Source organism: Symphalangus syndactylus, chromosome 20, assembly GCF_028878055.3.
Source record: "Symphalangus syndactylus isolate Jambi chromosome 20, NHGRI_mSymSyn1-v2.1_pri, whole genome shotgun sequence".
NCBI lineage: Eukaryota > Metazoa > Chordata > Mammalia > Primates > Hylobatidae > Symphalangus > Symphalangus syndactylus.
Window position 1 is genome coordinate 67,847,359 of NC_072442.2, and position 20,867 is coordinate 67,868,225.

Here is a 20,867-nt window from a genome sequence, read left to right on the forward strand (position 1 = left end):
CTCGATCTCCTGACCTCGTGATCTGCCCGCCTCGGCCTCCCAAAGTGCTGGGATTACAAGCGAGAGCCACCGCACCCGGCCTCCATTTCTTAATTTTTAAGTTGATGTGGACTTAGATTATGTCTCTCTCATTTTTTTTCTATTGGTGTATCGTATCGTTTGTTGGACATAGTACACAGTACTAAGTGTGGATTTTCTTTTAAAACTGTAAATGGCTTACATAATCACATTTCCATGGCGTCTGTGTTGCCTTTTATTTTTTTTGCTTCCCTGCCTCCATTAACATGAAATTAAATTTTTTTAAACTTTGAGGTATTGTCCAAGATTTTCTTTTTGCATTAATACTTTGTTAAATATCTCATGCTTGTAATCCCAGCACTTTGGGAGGCTGAGGCGGGTGGATCACGAGGTCAGAAGAACAAGACCATCCTGGCTAACACGGTGAAACCCTGCCTCCACCAAAAATATAAAAACAAATTAGCCGGGCGTGGTGGCGGGCGCATGTAGTCCCAGCTACTTGGGAGGCTGAGGCAGGAGAATGGCATGAACCCGGGAGGCGGAGCTTGCAGTGAGCCGAGATTGCGCCACTGCACTCCAGCCTGGGTGATAGAGCGAGACTCCATCCAAAAAAAAATTAAAAAAAATAAATAAATAAATAAAAACAATTTTGTTAAATATCTGGGGGTGGTAGTGTGTACCGTTTGTCCCAGCCATTCAAGAGGCTAAGGTGGGAAGATTGCTTGAACGCAGGAGTTCAAGTCCAGCCTGGGCAACATAATGAATCTCTTTTTTTTTTTTTTTTTTTTTTGAGACAGAGTCTCGCTATGTCGCCCAGGCTGGAGTGCAGTGGCGCAATCTCGGCTCACTGCAAGCTCCGCCTCCCGGGTTCACGCCATTCTCCTGCCTCAGCCTCTCCGAGTAGCTGGGACCACAGGCGCCCGCCACCACGCCCGGCTAATTTTTTTGTATTTTTAGTAGAGACGGGGTTTCACCGTGGTCTCGATCTCCTGACCTCGTGATCCGCCCGCCTCGGGCTCCCAAAGTGCTGGGATTACAAGCGTGAGCCACCGCACCCGGCCTATGAATCTCTTAAGACAAAAAAAAAACTTGGCTGGGCGCGATGGCTCACGCCTGTAATCCCAGCACTTTGGGAGTCTGAGACTGGTGGATCACGAGGTCAGGAGGTCGAGACCATCCTGGCTAACACAGTGAAACCCCGTCTCTACTAAAAATACAAAAAATTAGCCGAGTGTGGTGGTGGGCACCTGTAGTCCCAGCTACTCGGGAGGCTGAGGCAGGAGAATGGCATGAACCTGGGAGGCAGAGCTTAAAGTGAGCCTAGATCGTGCCACTGCACTCCAGCCTGGGCAACAGAGTGAGACTCCGTCTTAAAAAAAATAAAATAAAATAAAATAAAAACTTTATGAAATAAGTGAACTATTGACTAGAACTTGGAGGTGTATTTTTTGGTGATGGTTTAGGATGGAAATTGTTCTGTGTATTTTATTAGTCAATATATATATTGTAGCATATCAGTAGCAGGCTTAAAGCATAGTAAGAAGTAGTGCTCCACATACCTTTAAGTTAATTTTTATTGTATTTGCTTTTTCTTTGTGTTATCATTTGTCACTATTACACACTGGAATAACTGAAGAAAAGATTGATGTCTAACATGTCATTTCTAATTCTGATTTTGGACTTAATTTTTATAATACTTCTATTTAAATACCTTTAGATTGGCAAAAGCAGCTTTTGATGATGCAATTGCAGAACTGGATACGCTGAGTGAAGAAAGCTATAAGGACTCTACACTTATCATGCAGTTGTTACGTGATAATCTGACACTATGGACTTCAGACATGCAGGGTGATGGTAAGCAAACACTCAGTGAAACAGGCACCTCTTTCAGTTGCAGGATTTGTTTTTACTGTCTTTAGACATTCCTTGGCTTATCGTTACATCAAGCTACAATTTAGACTCACCACCTGCCCTGTATGAAATTTTAATTGCTGCCTTTATAGGAAATGGTGCTACAGTACCGAGTTCCATTTTGGGGGACTTAGTTTAGCTCTTCCTTTACACTGTTTCAAAGGTTGAGGCAGGAAAAGTGGAGAGCAAGCAGTTTATTTTATCTTGGTTCACATTCAATTTTAGGGGGCTGAAGTTAACTGTATTTAAACCCAGATGGTATCAGTAGGTATTTATGAAGTTTTTCTCTTTGTTGAAATATTTTATCTGAAAGGGAACTAGTTTCCCATTTCCCTCTGGGATTCTGTAGAGAAATTGAACCCTGTCTCTACTAAAAATACAAAAAAATTAGCCGGGCGTGGTGGCGGGCGCCTGTAGTCCCAGCTACTCAGAGAGGCTGAGGCAGGAAAATGGCGTGAACCCGGGAGGTGGAGCTTGCAGTGAGCCGAGATTGTGCCACTGCACTCCAGCCTGGGCGACAGAGCGAGACTCTGTCTCAAAAAAAAAAGAATGTTTCTTAGGCTGTGCTGGGCGTGGTGGCTGATGCCTGTAATCCCAGCACTTTGGGAGGCTGTGGAAGGTGGATCACGAGGTCAGGAGATCGAGACCATCCTGGCTAACACGAGGAAACCCCGTCACTACTAAATATACAAAAAATTAGCCGGGCGTGGTGGCCGGCTCCTGTAGTCCCAGCTACTCAGGAGGCTGAGGCCGGAGAATTGCCTAAACCCAGGAGGCGGAGGTTGCAGTGAGCTGAGATATGCCGTTGCACTCCAGCCTGGGCTACAGAGGAGACTCTATCTAAAAAAAAAAAAAAAAGAATGTTTCTTAAGCTGAAATGTAAAACGTATGTCGCATTGCTTGAGGCTATCTGTAGTTTCTGTTGGGGAAACGGACCTGCTGTATTGTCTTTGGAAGTGTTATACTTTTTGAAAATGCTTCTGAAAGTGGGCATGTATGTGTCTTTTCTCTGGAAGGATCAAATCAGATTTGTGACTTGGGTTATGGTACTAAACTGAGAATTAGGTGACTCAGCTTTTAACACTTACTAGCTCTATGATATGTTTAGGATTTGACTAGATCAGGATTGGCATGAGATATTCACATACGCAGGACTGACTTACACACTTGAAACAGTGCCAGATGGAGCCTCAGAACACTTCCCAGTGCAGCATTTCAGGCAGCTACTCCCAGCCCTTGGGACTCAGAAACAATTTACCAACTGTGAACAAGTGGCTTCCAGCTTGAAAATCTATTCCTACACCGGTTGCAGTGGCTTGTGCCTGTAAAACCAGCACTTTGGGAGGCCAAGGTGGGAAGATGCTTGAGCCTAGGAGTTCAAGACCAGCCTGGGCAACATAGTAAGACCCTGTCTTTAAATAAAAAAAAAAGAAAAAAGCCGAGTGTAGTGGTATGTGCCTGTAATCCCAGCTGATTGCGAGGCTGAGGCAGGAGAATTGCTTGAACCCAGGAGGTGGAGGTTGCAGTGAGCTGAGATCACACCAGTGCACTCTAGCCTGGGTGACAGAGCGAGGCTTCATAGAACAAGACTTTGTCTCAAAAACAAACAAAAAAAACCAGCCAGGTGTGACAACGCATGCTTCTCAGACGGCTGAGGTTGGGGGATCTTGAGGTTACAGTGAGCTTCGATTGCGCCACTGCATTCTAACCTGGATGACTGAACAAGATGCCATCTCTTAAGGGGAAAAAAAAAGTTTTAACGACAACTATGAAGAAGAATGGCCAAACAGCTGTGGACTCCTAACAGTCATCCCCAGCCCAGATACTAGTATCTCTCTGTCTGTTGATGGAAAGCATGCGGATAGTTTTGGGAGCGGGATTGACTTCAGGAAATGATATACGTCTCACCTCTGGGGACATGTTTTTGAGAGTAAAAGTAATAAGTAATGAAAGTGACTTGAGTTGAAAGTTTTGTGTGTGTGTGTGTGTTTTATTTTTTATTTTTTATTTTTATTTTTTTGAGATGGAGTTTTGCTCTTGTTGCCCAGGCTGGAGTGCAATGGCGCTATCTCAGTCACTGCAGCCTACGCCTCCTGGGTTCAAGTGATTCTCCTGCCTCATCCTCCCTAGTAGCTGGGACTACAGGTGTCTGCCACCACTCCTAGCTAATTTTTTGTATTTTTAATAGAGACGGGGGTTCCACTGTGTTGGCCAGGCTGGTCTCGAACTCCTGACCTCGTGATCTACCCATCTCGGCCTCCCATAGCGCTGGGATTACAGGTATGAGCCACTGCGCCTGGCTGATGTTTTGTTTTGTTTTGTGAGACGGAGTCTCTCCCTGTCGCCCAGGTCAGAATGCAATGGTGCGATCTTGGCTCACTGCAACCTTCGCCTCCTGGGTTCAAGGGATTCTCCTGCCTCAGCCTCCTGAGTAGCTGGGATTACAGGCATGCGCCACCATGCCCAGCTAGTTTTTGTTTTGTTTAGTAGAGACAGGGTTTCACCATGTTGGCCAGGCTGGTCTTGAACTCCTGACCTCGTGGTCTACCTGCCTCGGCCTCCCAAAGTCCTTGGATTACAGGCATGAGCCACTGCGCCTGGCCATTTTCTAAAAATTATTATTATTTTAATAAAAACATGCCGGGCACAGTGGCTCATGCCTGTAATCCCAGCAGTTTGGGAGGCCAAAGTGGACGGATCACCGGAGGTCGGGATTTCGAGACCAGCCTGACCAACATGGAGAAATGCTGTCTCTACTAAAAACAACAAAAATTAGCCAGGCGTGGTGTCGGGCACCTGTAATCCCGGCTACTCAGGAGGCTGAGACAGGAGAATCACTTGAACCCGGGAGGTAGAGGTTGCAGTGAGCCAAGATTGCTCCATTGCACTCCAGCCTGGGCAACAGGAACAAAACTCCGTCTCAAAGAAAAAAAACAAAACAAACACATTTGATGCCAACTCATAACCAAGTCTGGATTACTTCTGTAGCTCATTATCACTGATAACCAAGAGTTGATTAATCAAAGTAGACTACCTGTGAGTCTACGTACAGAACTAAAGATAATCCTTATTCTTGGTTGTCAAGTATAGTTTTAGGAAGTGGATCATCTTAAAATAGGGTAATACGGCCTTGCGCAGTGGCTCACACCTGTAATCCCAGCACTTTGAGAGGCCGAGGTGGGCGGATCACCTGAGGTCAGGAGTTCGAGACCAGCCTGACCAACATGGAGAAACCCCATCTCTACCAAAAATATAAAATTAGCCAGGCGTCTTGTCACATGTCTGTAATCCTAGCTACTGGGGAGGCTGAGGCAGGAGAATCGCTTGAACCTGGGAGTTGGAGGTTGAGATCAACTGAGATCGCACCTTTGCACTCCAGCCTGGGCAACGAGAGAAACTTCGTCCAAAAAAAAAAAAAAATACAAGGTAATACCTTTGCAGTTTTTAAAAATCTAGTGAAATTCGGCTGGGCGCAGTTGCTTACGCCTGTAATCCTAGCACTTTGGGAGGCTGAGGCGGGTGGATCACGAGGTCAGAAGATCGAGACCATTCTGGCTAACACAGTGAAACCCCTTCTGTACTAAAAATACAAAAAAAATTAGGCAGGCGTGGTGGTGGTGGGCGTCTGTAGTCCCATTTACTCGGGAGGCTGAGGCAGGAGAATGGGGTGAACCCAGAGGGGGAGCTTGCAATCAGTAGAGATTGCGCCACTGCACTCCAACCTGGGAGACAGAGCAAGACTCCGTCTCAAAAAAATAATAATAATAATCTTGTGAAATTCATTTGCGTTCAATACCTTATTGAGTCTGTAAATCAGTTGATTAAATTTGGTTAAGCAGATTAATTTTTACTTAATTTTTATTAGGTGAAATACTTTTATTTATATAATGTTTCCAGTCATGAGATAGTTCAACAGTGAAAAATTCAAGTGGTCTGTTGACATTCTGGTACAACTAGCAAACTCTGAATACAATAGTTGTGGGTACAAAGAAATTGTTCATCAGTTTGAGAAGTTGAATTTGTCAAAAAGAGTTCTTGAGATGGAGTATCACTCTGTTGCCCAGGGTGGAGTATAGTGGCGCAATCTCTGCTCACTGCAACCTCCACCTCCCAGGTTCAAGTGATTCTTCTGCCTCAGCCTCTCTGAGTTGCTGGGACTACAGGTGCCCACCACCACGCCTCACAATAATTTGTATTTTCAGTAGAGACAGGGTTTCCCCATGTTAGCCCGGATGGTCTTAATCTCCTAACCTCGTGATCCACCTTCCTGGGCCTCTCAAAGTGCTGGGGTTACAGGCCCGAGCCACCGCACCTGGCCTAATATTACATTTTTTTTTTTTCCCCCAAGACAGTCTGCTTTGTTGCCAAGGCTGGAGTGCAGTGGTGCTATCTTGGCTCACTGCAAGCTCCGCCTCCCGGGTTCACGTCATTCTCCTGCCTCAGCCTCCCTGGTAGCTGGGACTACAGGCACCCGCCACCACGCCCGGCTAAATTTTTTGTATATTTAATAGAGCCGGGTTTCACTGTGTTAGCCAGGATGGTCTCGATCTGCTGACCTCGTGATCCGCCCGCCTCGGCCTCCCAAAATGCTAGGATTACAGGCGTGAGCCACCGTGCCCGGCCTACATTTTTTAATAAATTGGTTTTGAAACTGCAGTGGTGCCTGCCTGTAATCTCAGCTGTTCAGCAAGGTGAGGCAGAAGGATCACTTGAGCCCAGGAGTTTTGACACCAGCTTGGGCAACATAAAACTTCATCTCACAAAATAAAATACTGCTTTTGTGACTTGGGTTCTGTGGTGAATATAGGAGAATCGTCATGAAATTGGCGGTTTATTAGGATGCATTTAGTTTGATTAGATTTTTTTGTTTTTTTAAAGAGACAGGGTCTTTATGTCTTAACTTCAGAATATGTTAATGTCTGTCCCAGCATGTTGGAACATAATTTCTTTAAAGGAGGAGAGATCATTGCTTTTTCTCAAGTGATTTTAGTCCCTTTACCCTGTGGTAAGAGGATTGTTTCATATACGAATCCATAGATAGGAAATACGTGTTCTCCCTGCCTGTTCCTCTCTCTCCAAAATATAGATACACTGGGCAAAGAAACATACCCAAGGAATCCTTTTTCCCCTAATATCTGTATGCCTTTCAAGAGGATATTACTTCCTTCTCAAAGTAGAAGGGTGGAGGAGTAGGCAGATTGTTTCTTAGAGTGAAGTTTATACGAAATAAAAAGACCAAAGTCTGGTTCCTGTATCATTGATGTTTTCCTTTGTCCTGCTCTGTTGTTTTATTTTTCTTGTAATGTTGCTTTCATATGATTGTTCTCCCTCCCTTTTTCCTTGCAATATAGATTCCTAAAGGAAAACCCAACTCTTCCTTTCCTAAAAACTCTACTTTGTAAGTCATGTTCATGGCACAGTGAATTCCGCGTTCAGTTTTGGTTCTTCACTAATCATGCCTGCGTATGATCGTCCCGTTGCTTACAGACTCTTGCTTGTTCCACCTTCCAGGGCGCTGACCTAAGCCTTTTCCGGCCTGCTCCTCCTGCCTACTGTGGTTGGATGTGATGTATATGACAGTGACATTTTTATGCCAAAGTTACTTGGAACTTCTGGCACATCTCATGGTTGCTTACAAGCGAGTTGCGTTCTAGTGTTGTGTGTTAATGATATTTTGGCAGCGATTTGCTGTTAGTGAGAGTGAATGTTCCTATCATGTTTCCTGCGTTTGAATATATTATTGTCCTTTGGAGAACAGTTGGGTGCCCATCAGTTCTTTCATCCCTAAGCAATTTTTTTTTTGTCTTTGCATGTTTTTTTTTCTGTATTATGGATTAAGGATCTTTATGTATCTTAAGTAGTTTTTAAATTTTATACGTTTTTTTGAGACGGAGTTTTGCTCTTGTTGCCCAGGCTGGAGTGCAGTGGCACCATCTTGGCTCACTGCAACCTCTGCCTCCCGGGTTCAAGCCATTCTCCTGCCTCAGCCTCCTGAGTAGCTGGGATTACAGGCATGCGCCACCACGCCTGGCTAATTTTGCATTTTTAGTAGAGACAGGGTTTCTCCATGTTGGTCACGTTGGTCTCGATCTCTCAACCTCAGGTGATCCACCTGCCTCAGCGTCCCAAAGTGCTGAGATTACTGGCATGAGCCACCACGCCTGGCCAGTTTTTAAAACTTTTTAAAGACAGGGTCTTGCTTTGTCACCCAGCCTGGAGTGCAGTGGCATTCAAAGCTCACTGCAGAAATAGAACTCCTCCACCTCAGCCCCTCAAGTAGCTGGGACTAGAGACATGTGGCCTCATGTCCAGCGTACATAGTTTTTTTTTTTTTTTTTTTGAGACGGAATCTCGATTGTCGCCCAGGCTGGAGTGCAGTGGCGCAATCTTGGCTCACTGAAAGCTCCGCCTCCTGGGTTTACGCCATTCTCCTGCCTCCGGAGAAGCTGGGACTACAGGCGCCTGCCACCACGCCCAGCTAATTTTTTTTTTTTTTTTTTTTTTTTTTGAGACGGAGTCTTTCTCTGTCCCCCAGGCTGGAGTGCGGTGGCGCGATCTCGGCTCACCGCAACCTCCACCTCTTGGGTTCACGCCATTCTCCTGCCCCAGCCTCCCGAGTAGCTGGGACCACAGGCGCCCGCCAACACGCCCGGCTAATTTTTTTGTATTTTTTAGTAGAGACGGGGTTTCACCGTGTTAGCCAGGATGGTCTCGATCTCCTGACCTCGTGATCCACCCGCCTCGGCCTCCCAAAGTGCTGGGATTACAGGCTTGAGCCACCGCGCCTGGCTTTTTTTTTATTTTTATTTTTTTTTATTTTTATTTTTAGTAGAGGTGGGGTTTCACCGTGTTAGCCAGGATGGTCTTGATCTTCTGACCTCGTGATCTGCCCGCCTCAGCCTCGCAAAGTGCTGGGATTACAAGTGTGAGCCACCGCGCCTGGCCTTATTTTTATTTTTTATAGAGACAGGTCTTCACTGTGTTGCTGAGGCTGTAAGTGGTTTTTTTGAAGTCACACATCAATGTCAAGCATTTCCATCACAGAAGAGATTTTAAGACTATCTTCACTGAAACCTTAATGCTGTGACATTTATCATTTTGAGATCTTTTAGGCTGTTTCAAAGCTGTACTCAGTGTAAATGCTTCAGTTTGGTGTTACTTGTCCATCCTAATTAAATAATTTAACAAGTATTATGAATGGATGGTCATTTGAACATTTATGATTCTTGGGTTGATTTTTCATTTATTTTGATTCAAACTAGTTAACTATGTAGTAATTGTAAGTGGTTTTTTTAAAGTACAAGCGAATGTAACTTACCTGTTACATCATTTTTAAGGGAAAAGCCTGCATGCTTCTTTATTTTGGCTGACTTGTTTAATGCATACTAATAGGTAGATGACCCTCCAACCAATAGGCTGGCTTTCTATTGCATGTCATAGTGCAGTTGAAACTCCTTAGGGTAATCACCCTCTTTAAAGGCAAAAGACAAATAGCATGAGTGAAGTGGTCCAAATGCCATTCTTTAATAACCTCAGTGGTCTGATTTACTTTGAGCATGCTGTGTTTCACTCTGAAGTAAAATCTGATTATAGTTTGGTGTATCTGGCCAAGATACAAAAGGTGAAATATTTATAACAGCAGAACCCCACAATAAAATACTATAGAACTTCTTGGGAACAGTTTATTGCTCAGTTAACTTTTTGAAGCATTTCTGATAATTAGCTTGTGGGTAAATTAGATTTTACAAAAAGTTTGCAAAATACTCTTGATTCTTGAAGAGGTGAGGTTATTGAGAAAGAGTATTTTGACCCAAGATTTATGTGAAAGCTTGAACGTCATTTTAGTAAGATGGTTTCCTTGGCTGTATACTCTAAGAGCTTATTTAGCATAAGAACATTGAGTTGTACTGCGCATCAGTTTTTTTCATGCTGTTGACCAATAAATACTTTCAGGACCATAATCCCTTCTTGGCTTAGGCATCTCAGGTGTCAAGGGTGATAGAAGTCCTTTGCCTGTGTTTAATACCAGTTGTAGCAAATAGAAGAGTCTTTATGCTTGGAATGACACCTTTGTTTGTGGCTGCCATAGCCTAATGTAGTCAATACGAAATAATTAACTTTTTTTCTTTTTTTAACAGGTGAAGAGCAGAATAAAGAAGTGCTGCAGGACGTGGAAGATGAAAATCAGTGAGACATAAGCCAACAAGAGAAACCATCTCTGACCACCCCCTCCTCCCCATCCCACCCCTTGGAAACTCCCCATTGTCACTGAGAACCACCAAATCTGACTTTTACATTTGGTCTCAGAATTTAGGTTCCTGCCCTGTTGGGTTTTTTTTTTTTTTTTTTTAAAAACAGTTTTCAAAAGTTATTAAAGGCAAGAGTGAATTTCTGTGGATTTTGCTGGTCCCAGCTTTTAGGTTCTTTAAGACACTAACAGGACTGCATAGAGGCTTTTTCAGCATTACTGTGTTGTCTCCGTGCCAGATGTGGTAAGATCACCATTAGCAATGGAAATGACATTTGAAAGCCATTAGACTTACAGGTGATGCAAGCATCTAAGAGAGAGGTTAATCACACTATAGAGGCATAAGTGGTATCAGTTTTCATTTTTCTAATTGTTTAAACTGTATTTTATACCAGTGTTTGAAAGTAATTGGGTGTTAGCTTGAAATGGTTAAAGGTTGTTTGGGGAGGGACTTTGTTGTAATGGTTTCGCCGTAAAAAATGTTTCAAACTCTCCTGAAATGTTGCTGAAAATCATGGTGCTGGTAACAGTTCAACAGTCCGTGGCTGCTCATTCTTGCCTACTTTACTCTCCCACTGAAGCAGGTTAGCGTGGAAGGTGGTGTGGAAAAGCCCGCATGCCTGTTCAATCCTGTTCAATTCTTTCTTCTCCTTCCCCCTCCCCCTACCTCCTTCCCCTCACTCCTCCCCTCCTTCGCTCGCTCAACCTCTTTTGTTCAGTATGTGTAACTTGAAGCTAATTTGTACTACTGGATATCTGACTGGAGCCACAGATACAGAATCTGTATTGTTCTTACTGAAACACAGCATGGAATTAACATTAAACTTAAATAAAACAAACCTAAATTAAAAATGCCAAATATCATCACGCCTCCATCCTTTATACTTCTAAAATAAAATCTCTAGTCCAAACACACTGACAGTATTATGTTTGCCTGAATGTGAAATATTCCTTTTTTCTCCCATAAATAATTTGTTTGCTTCCCAAAGATGTATATTTTGGAAAAAAATTGCCTGTAGTCTGGTTGTGAAGAACACTGAGTTATTTGATGGCGTGTCTTGTCCTCCAGACCAGGCAGCAACATGGTATTTATTTTAATCATTAAAGTACAACATGAGTAGTACAAGGTGTAATTATGGATCATTTTCTAGCATAGTATTTCGTACAAGCAAGTAAGGCTGGATGCCTCATAATAATTCTTAGAGGTGAAACTGTGTGCCCTCTTCCTCCAGAGGCCAGTGGCAGTAGTGGAGAATTACTCAGTCCTTTCTTAGTAATCTATACGTACATTATAGACAGCAGTATAGCAGTCTCCCTTCCCAGAAACACTCTGTATAAGAAGCTTCTTTCCATAAACAGTTTATACATCAATGTGTATAGATACCTAGTTACTGTAGATCTTTTTATGTTAGGCATTTAGATGTGTCTGATTCTGATTGTGTAACATTGATGTACACCTGATTTTGTTAAGACCAGTTTGCTCCTTTTGGGCAAGTGCTGCAGTAAATACCTTTGCAACAGTTTCTGCTTAAATATTTGTATATATCTGGAAGGTACATTTCTAGATTTCCTGTGGCAGTAAACATTTTTCAGTTGATAAATGCTTCTTCCTTGTCACACTTGTCTTCTAAAATTGGATGTTGAGACTGCAAGTTTTTACTCTCGGCTTTAAGTGTTAGTAGCAGAGATTTAGGAAATGAACAGATAAGCGATATCCTAGTAGTGTTTATCTTTAGTGAGTGCTGGCAATGAGAATAAATATGTTTTTGTGAGTTGCTTTTCCGAGAGATAGGGAGACCGTTGAATATAGTCATATGCTGCTGTTTGGTGCAACCTCCAAGAAGCTTTCGAGTTGATTTGCTCTGTTTTCAGAACACCTGCTACACTTAAGGTCAAAATCCAAGGTATTTGTCAAGTCTGTTGCAGAGTTTAAAGAAACCACTCAACTGGGCGTGGTGGCTCACACATGTAATCCCTGCAATTTGAGAGGCCGAGGCGGGTGTATCACGAAGTCAGGAGATCGAGACCATCCTGGCTAACACGGTGACATCCCGTCTCTACTAAAAGTACAAAAAATTAGCTGGGGTTGGTGGCCAGAAGACTGTAGTCCCAGCTACTCGGGAGGCTGAGGCAGGAGAATGGCGTGAACCTGGGAGGCAGAGCTTGCAGTGAGCGGAGATCGTACCACACTCTAGCCTGGGAGACAGCAAGACTCCATCTAAAAAGAAAAAAAAAACACTGATGAGATGCAGGGATTTGCTGCCACCACAGTGAACACTAATGCGTGAATGGACTCGCAGAGTTCAGATGAGTACATGTGATGGGGGGTGTTAGGAAACAGCCTTGTGGAGGTGCTGCTGTTTTTTTATCTTGTAATGAGGCAATACCAGGTATTAACTGTCTCAAGTTGGTTCACATGATTTTTGCTTTGTGAAAGGGTTTCTTAAGACTTTGAGTCAGCAGTTTCAAGATGCATGATCATTTTCGAGAGGTGTGGCGATTTTTGGCAAGGCGAAAAAACAGAACCTGCCACCCAGAGAAACCTATAAAGGTAATTAGGAAAGAGGTGATTGGTACAGGTTTATAAGAAAGATCCTTACTGGCCGGGCGCTGGTGGCTCAGGCCTGTAATCCCAGCACTTTGGGAGGCCGAGGCAGGCGGATCACGAGGTCAAGAGATGGAGACCATCCTGGCCAACATGGTGAAACCCCGTCTCTACTAAAAATACAAAAATTAGCCGGGCGTGGTGGTGCGCGCCTGTACTCCCAGCTACTCGGGAGGCTGAGGCAGGAGAATCGCTTGAACCTGGGAGGCAGAGGTTGCAATGAGCCGAGATAAGGCCACCGCATTCCAGCCTGGGCGACACAGTGAGGCACTCTCAAAAAAAAAAAGGAAAGATCCTTATCGAAAATAGGCCGGGGCGCGGTGGCTCACGCCTGTAATCCCAGCACTTTCGGAATCTGTGGCAGGTGGGTCACGAGGTCAGCAGTTAGAGAACAGCCTGGACAACATGGTGAAACCGTCTCTAATAAAAAGAAAAAAAAGTTAGCCAGGCATGGTGGCGGGCGCCTGTAATTACACCCAGCGACTTGGGAGGCTGAGGCAGGAGAATCGCTGGAAACTGGAAGGCAGAGGTTGCAGTGAGCCGAGATCGTGCCACTGCACTCTAGCCTGGGCAGTAAGAGCAGAACTCCGTCTCAAAAAAATAAAAATAAAAATAAAAATAATTGAAAGGCAGCCAGGGAAGCTGCAGAAATGTGCCTTAGAGGGCGGTGTCACTCCCAGTTCCTGTATTTGTGGGCTGGAAAGGGAATTGCACCCAAACTTTGTGCTCTTGATCTGAGTTTCGTTTGAAGATCAGTTGACTTAAATAGAAGTTTTTAGTTAGTTACAACTTGAGTGTAGCTAATATGTATTTTTAATTACAAATCTCAGTACTTTGCTGCCTTGGAAAAGGAAAACCCAAAGGTTTCCTAAAATGTTAGAAGCGACAGTAAGTGGGTTTGTGTACATGCTGTGTTCCGTGTGGGTGCCGAGAACAGCACGTCTGCAAAGTTAAATTTCTGTCCTATAGGAAGATGGGGATGAACTTCCATCACTGGAAGGGGAAACCGGTGGGATAAATGGAGACATTTAATTGGCCTCTGACTCGGACAAATGCCTTGAGCCTTATAAATGAGACCCCAAATTAGCTGCTTCCTGATCCTAGGACAATAGAGGAGAGTGGGGCTTGCTGAAAAATCGGGATAAAGGTGTGGACCCTGTGTTCTTTTGAAAGTTGTAACAAGCAATAGTTCATGGAAAACTGGTGAAACGCTAGAATGTGTCATTAAAGGAAGCCTTTGTGAGCACTGTGAGAGGAAATGGGAATGCTCCCAGATCCAACCTGGATCAGGAAAACCAAGCCCTGTGTTGTTTTATCCTGTTTTGAGTTCGTAGGATTGTAATTGATACTGTTAATATTTAGCTAATATTGGCCGGGCGCGGTGGCTCTCACCTGTAATCCCAGCACTTTGGGAGGCCAAGGCAGGTGGATCACGAGGTCAGGAGATCGAGACCATCCTGGTTAACACGGTGTAACCCCGTCTCTACTAAAAATACAAAAAATTAGCCGGGCGTGGTGGCGGGCACCTGTAGTCCCAGCTACTCGGGAGGCTGAGGCAGGAGAATGGCGTGAACCCAGGAGGTGGAGCTTGCAGTGAGCCGAGATCGCAGCACTTCACTCCAGCCTGAGTGACAGAGCGAGACTCTGTCTCAAAAAAAAATAATAATAATAATAGTTTCGCCAACATTGAGTATCAGCTTTGCACCAGGCAATGTGCTCGTTACTAAGCAATGTCTGGAATCTAGCACGTAAGTGCTCAATAATAATCAGGTGAGCCTGCATTTTGCAGCTAGGAAAGCTGAATGGGAAGTAGTTAAGGAACTTGCTGAAAGCTGCATGGCTGATGATTCAAATACAGAATTCAGTTCATCTGTATCAATGAAGAGTCTCATTAGGCCATACTACCTTTTGCTCTTCATTAAAACTCAGTATTTTCTTGAAATACCATATTCCCCCTTATTAATATATTCTAAAGTGATCATTTAAAGTATTTAAACTTTTTTTTTTTTTTTTGGAGAGAGAGTCTCGCTCTGTCACCCAGGGTGGAGTGCAGTGGTGCAATCTTGGCTGACTGCAAGCTCCGCCTCCCAGGTTCACACCATTATGCCTCAGCCTCCCGAGTAGCTGAGACTACGGGCGCCCGCCACCACTCCCAGCTAATTTTTTGTATTTTTAGTAGAGACGGGGTTTCACTGTGTTAGCCAGGATGGTCTCGATCTCCTGACCTTGTGATCCGCCTGCCTCGGCCTCCCAAAGTGCTGGGATTACAGGCGTGAGCCACCGCGCCTAGACACATTTTCAAGATCAGTATATGTTTTATAATTAATACGTGTCTTGGAAAAGCTGCAATATGCATATTCACCAGTGTATTAGAATTGAAATATAAATGATACAATTATTTAGAGCTCAGGTGGCTACTGTCCCAAAAGTTTATTTTGTAGATTAAGGTTTTGGCAATTTTTTTTTTTTTTTTTTGAGACAGAGTCTCGCTCTGTCACCCAGGCTGGAGTGCAGTGGCGCAATCTCGTCTCACTGCAAGCTCCGCCTCCCGGGTTCATGCCATTCTCCTGCCTCAGCCTCTCCAAGTAGCTGGGACTACAGGCGCCCGCGACCACGCCCGGCTAATTTTTTTGTATTTTTAGTAGAAACGGGGTTTCACCGTGTTAGCCAGGATGGTCTCGATCTCCTGACCTCGTGATCTGCCCGCCTCGGCCTCCCAAAGTGCTGGGATTACAAGCGTGAGCCACCGCATGCGGCCAATTTTTGTTTTTTTAATTTAGCTTAATTTGGAAATTTTCAAAAAAAAATTTTCCAATTGGATCAGTACTTCATTCCAATTTAAGATAGTTTACCTTGGACAAGTAGAGCCACAGTACACATGGAGAACAGCGATTATGGGTTGTCAAGTTGCCTCAGTGCCGTGACAGTTTTCTAGAGAACCAAAGCCTGAATACCTGAAGGTCACATTTCGTTTGTAGCTGCTTTTGGTGGAGACATTTCCAGTGGGCCTGCCTTTTAGGAAATGGTCTCAGCTCCTGCTTTGGGGCAGAGCCTGGATCAGCCCTTGTAGCACCAGCTCACTGTGCTGGACTGGAGGTAACCGGCCTGCTGTGTATAAGAGGAGACAAAGTTTCTTTTTTAATTTTTATGTGAGACAGGGTCTTGCTCTATCGCCCAGGCTGCAGTGCAGTGGCACTATCACGGCTCACTGATCTCAGCATCCTGGGCTCCAAGGGTCCTCCTACTTCAGCCTCCCGCGTCGCTGGCACCACCGTGTTTGGCTAATGTTTGTATTTTTTTGTAGAGACGGGGTTTCACCATGTTTCCCAGGCTGGTCTCGAACTCCAGGGTTGAAGCAATCCATCCACCTCAGCCTCCCAAAAGCGCTGGGATTACAGACGTGAGCCGCTCGCTGCACCTGGCTGGAAAGTTGTTATTTTTTTTTTAAATCCCTTGCTTTTCGACATTTGTTTCTCACACGACTGAACTTAAGAACGTCTAAGAGCGTCTAATCACACAACCCGAGCAGGCATTTTCTTCCCTCATGAAAGCCACCACAGGCGCTTTCCAGTCATGCCGCAACTCCTGGCGATTTTTGGCGCTCATGCTTCTGCCCCATGGTGCCTGCTTGTTCCTAGGTCTTCACAAAGATTTTTTCTTTGGCATTTAAAATCCTGGTGCTGTAGAGCTAGGACAGGGCTGATTTCAGCGCCTCAGGCACCTTTTCCACTAATGGCACACCTGTAGCCATGCTAACCAGCTGGCACACTTGTAGCCATGCTACCCAGCTACATCACTGACCTCCACAGAGGTTTTTTGTTTTTTTGTTTTTTTTGGCAGTTTTCTGAAATTCAGTTTGTCTTAAAGAGAATTCCAGCCAGGCGCGGTGGCTCACTTCTGTAATCCTTGCACTTTGGGAGGGCAAGGCGGGTGGATCACTAGGTCAGGAGATCGAGACCATCCTGGTTAACACAGTGAAACCCCATCTCTACTAAAAATACAAAAAATTAGCCGGGTGTGGTGGCACATGCCTGTAGTCCCAGCTACTTGGGAGGCTGAGGCAGGAGAATTGCTTGAACCCTGGTGGCGGAGCTTGAAGTGAGCCAAGATCACGCCACTGCACTCCAGCCTGGGTGACAGAGTGAGACTCTGTCTCAAAAAAAAAAAAAAAAAAAAAAAATTCCAGGGCAAAACCCTGTCTCTACTAAAAATACAAAAGTTAGCTGGGCATGGTGGCATGCGACTATAATTCAAGCTACTGGGGAAGCTGAGGCAAGAGAATCGCTTGAACGTGGTAGGCGGAGGTTGCAGTGAGCTGAGATGGCACCACTGCATTCCAACCTGGGCAACAAAGTGAGACTCTGTCTCAAAAAAAAAAAAAAAAAGCCAGGAACAAACAACCCTATAAGAGGTTTTATCTTGTTTGTCATTAAGGAGATGTAAGCCAGAGCAGGAGATGTCAATTTCACCTGCTGTAATTGCAGTGATTATATTATATCCTGTTATGGTGAGGATACACAGAAATTTTTTTTTTTTTTTTTTTTTTTTTTTTGAGACAGAGTTTCGCTCTTGTTGCCCAGGCTGGATGCAATGGCGCGATCTCGGCTCACCGCAAACTCCGCCTCCCGGGTTCAAGCAATTCTCCTGCCTCAGCCTCCCGAGTAGCTGGGATTACAGGCATGCGCCACCACGTCCGGCTAATGTTTTGCATTTTTAGTAGAGACTGGGTTTCTTCATGTTGGTCAGGCTGGTCTCGAACTCCCAACCTCAGGTGCTCCGCCCGCCTCGGCCTCCCAAAGTGCTGGGATTACAGGCGTGAGCTGCCGCGCCCGGCCCAGAAATGTTCTTGTATGCTGTTGCTGTATTTTTTTTTTTCTTTTTTTGAGAAGGAGTCTTGCTGTGTCGCCCAGGCTGGAGTGCAGTGGCACAATCTCGGCTCACTACGAGCTCCGCCTCCCGGGTTCACGCCATTCTCCTGTCTCAGCCTCTCCGAGTAGCTGGGACTACAGGCGCCCGCCACCACGCCCGGCTAATTTTTTTGTATTTTTAGTAGAGACGGGGTTTCACCATGGTCTCGATCTCCTGACCTCGTGATCCGCCCGCCTCGGCCTCCCAAAGTGCTGGGATTACAAGCGTGAGCCACTGCGCCCGGCCTGTTGCTGTATTTTTAAACTTTTACTCAAGTGTAACATGAAAACATAAACCAAAGGTGTACAGCTTAATGCATTTTCACAAAGGGAATGCGCGATTTAACCACCGCCCACATCAAGAAATAGAACAGGACCAGCATCCTGTAAGACCCCGGTATGACCCCCTCTCAGCGTTTACTCTCTCACTCCCAAAATGGAAACTAGTATTTTATCAACTTCAGTTAGTCTTGGTAGTTTCTGAATTTGGTATAAATGGAATCATACAGTATTTTCTGGAGTTTTATCTCTCAGCGTGTTTGTAGTATGAATCCATGTCATTGTGATAATAGCGTATTTTCATAGCTATGTAGTATTCTGTGGCAATTGTATACCATTGTTCTGTGGATGGACATTGGAGTATTTTCATGTTTTGGATGTTACAAATAATGTTACGAATATTCTTGGACATGTATTTTGGTATATACATGTGTGCATTTATAAGTGATTAACTGGGTCATTAGAGATGAACGGTAGATAAACTGCAAAACAGTTTTTTAAGTGAGTTGTACTATTTTACAGTCCTATCAGCTGGGTATGAGAGTTCCAGCTACTCCACATCCTCACTGATGTTGGATATGGTCACTTTTTGGTTTTTCCTAAAGAGACAGGGTCTCACTCTATCACTCTGGTGGTCATGCAGTAGCATGGTAATAGTTCATGGCATTCTTAAACTCCTGGGCTCAAATGATCCTTCCATCTCAGCCTCTTTTTTTTGAGATGGAGTTTCGCACTTGTTGCCCAGGCTGGAATGCAGTGGCGCGATCTCAGCTCACTGCAACCTCTGCCTCCCAGGTTGAAGTGATTCTCCTGCCTCAGCCTCCCGAGTAGCTGGGATTACAGGCGCCCACCACCACGCCCGGCTAATTTTGTGTTTTTAGTAGAGACGGGGTTAGCCATGATGGCCAGGCTGGTCTCGAACTCCTGACCTCAGTTGATCTGCCTGCCTCGGCCTCCCAAAGTGCTGGGATTACAGGCGTGAGCCACCAGCCCCACCTCAGCCGCTTGAGTAGCTAGGACTGTAAGTGCATGTCACCATGCCTGGGTAATTTAATTAATTTATTACTATTTTTTGGTAGAGACGGAGTCTCACTATGTGGCCCAGGCTGGTCTGGAACTCCTGGTCTCAGGCGATCCTCCAGCCTCAGCCTCTCTGAGCACTGGGATTACAGGCGTGAGCCACTATATCAGCCTGATCACTCTTTAGTTACAGTGATGCTGGTGGGTATGTAGGTGGGTATGTAGGAGGTTTAATTCTGGATTGTGTTTGCATTTCTCTGATTACTAATGAGGTTGAACACTTTGTAGTATATTGAACATTTGGATATCTCTGTTGTTACATGTACATTTTTTGCCAGGTTTTCTGTTGGGATGTCATTTTGATACTGATTTCTAAGTGGTCTTTATTTACTATGTTTTTGGAGTTGTTTTTGTTACTGTCTTCTCCCATGCCATGCCTTGCTTTTTCATTCTCTTAATGATGTCTTTTGAGGAACAGAAGCCCTTAATGTTAATACAGTCCAGTTTATCCATCTTTTTCCTTTAAGGTAAGCACTTTCTATGTCCTATTTAAAAAATACTTGTCTATTCCAAGATCATAAATCTTTTTTTTTTTTGAGGCAGAGTCTCGATCTGATGCCCAGGCTGGAGGGCAGTGGTGCCATCTCGGCTCACTGTAACCTCCACCTCTCAGGTTCAAGTGATTCTCCTGCCTCAGCCTCCCGAGTAGCTGGGATTACAGGTGCACTCCCACGCCAGGCTAATTTTTTTTTTTTTTTTTTGAGACGGAGTTTCGCTCTTGTTGCCTAAGCTGGAGTGCAATGGCAAGATCTCGGCTCACCGCAACCTCTACCTCCCAGGTTCAAGCGATTCTCCTGCCTCAGCCTCCCGAGTAGCTGGGATTACAGGCATGCACCACCACACCTGGCTAATTTTGTATTTTTAGTAGAGACGGGGTTTCACTATGTTGGCCAGGCTGGTCTCGAACTCCTGACCTTAGGTGATCCGCCTGCCTTGGCCTCCCAAAGTGCTGGGATTACAGGCGTGAGGCACCGCGCCCGGCCAGGTCATGAATCTTTTATGTATTTTCTAGGAATGGTTTGCCTGTCATAGCTAGATCTAGAATCATTTAGAATCTATTTTGTGCATGGTATGAGGGAGATGTTAAAATTTTTTCCATATGGAGATCCGATGGACCTAGCACAATGTATTTTCTCATGGGTCTATTTGTCCTGATGCCAGTGCCACACTAGATTTAAAATAATTCAATATTCAGTAACGTGAGGCCTCCAGGTTTGCCGTTCTTCAAGGTTTTATTGGTTTTTGCATTTCCATGTACATTTAAGAATCAGTTTGTCGATTTCAGTAACAGACCAGTAACAACAGAAACCTGCTGGGATTTTGCTTATGATTTTATTAAATCTATAAATCGATTTGGGGCGCAATTAACTTTTTTTTTTTTTTTTTTTGAGATGGAGTCTCACCTTGTCTCCCAGGCTGGAGTGCAGTGGCGCGATCTCGGCTCACTGCAAGCTGTGCATATCAGTAGGTTATTCCTTTTATTCCTTTCATTCCTTTTATTGCTGAGACGTATTCCATTGTTTGATATACCTCAATTTGTTTATTCACCTATTTGATGGACATTTGGGTGTTTCCAGTTTTTGTCCATGACAAAGTGCCTGTAAGTATTTGTGTATAAGTCTTTATACGGGTGTGTCGTTCCTTTCTTGTGGATAAATGGCGAAATGGTTGGATGGCACGGCGGAGTGTATTTAACTTTTTTGGAAACTATCCAGTGGCTTTACAAGGTGGTACCATTTGACGTTTTCACCAGCAGCGTATGAATGCTCCCATTCCTCCACACCGTCTCCAGCACTCAGCATAGTCCGGCATTGAGATT

The 20,867-nt window shown here is 44.5% G+C and overlaps 1 protein-coding gene across 2 annotated transcripts in view; it reads left to right on the plus strand.

Annotated features, from left to right (window-relative positions):
* YWHAE (tyrosine 3-monooxygenase/tryptophan 5-monooxygenase activation protein epsilon) overlaps nt 1-11,036 on the plus strand; it is a 60,378-nt gene extending 49,342 nt beyond the window's left edge. For both annotated transcript variants that reach the window (XM_055256372.2, XM_055256373.2), the window contains 2 exons: nt 1,736-1,872; nt 10,068-11,036. In XM_055256372.2, the coding sequence (XP_055112347.1) occupies nt 1,736-1,872; nt 10,068-10,120 (190 nt within the window). In that variant the 3' untranslated portion in view covers nt 10,121-11,036. The remainder of the gene's footprint in view (nt 1-1,735; nt 1,873-10,067) is intronic.
* Nucleotides 11,037-20,867: the final 9,831 nt, after the last annotated feature.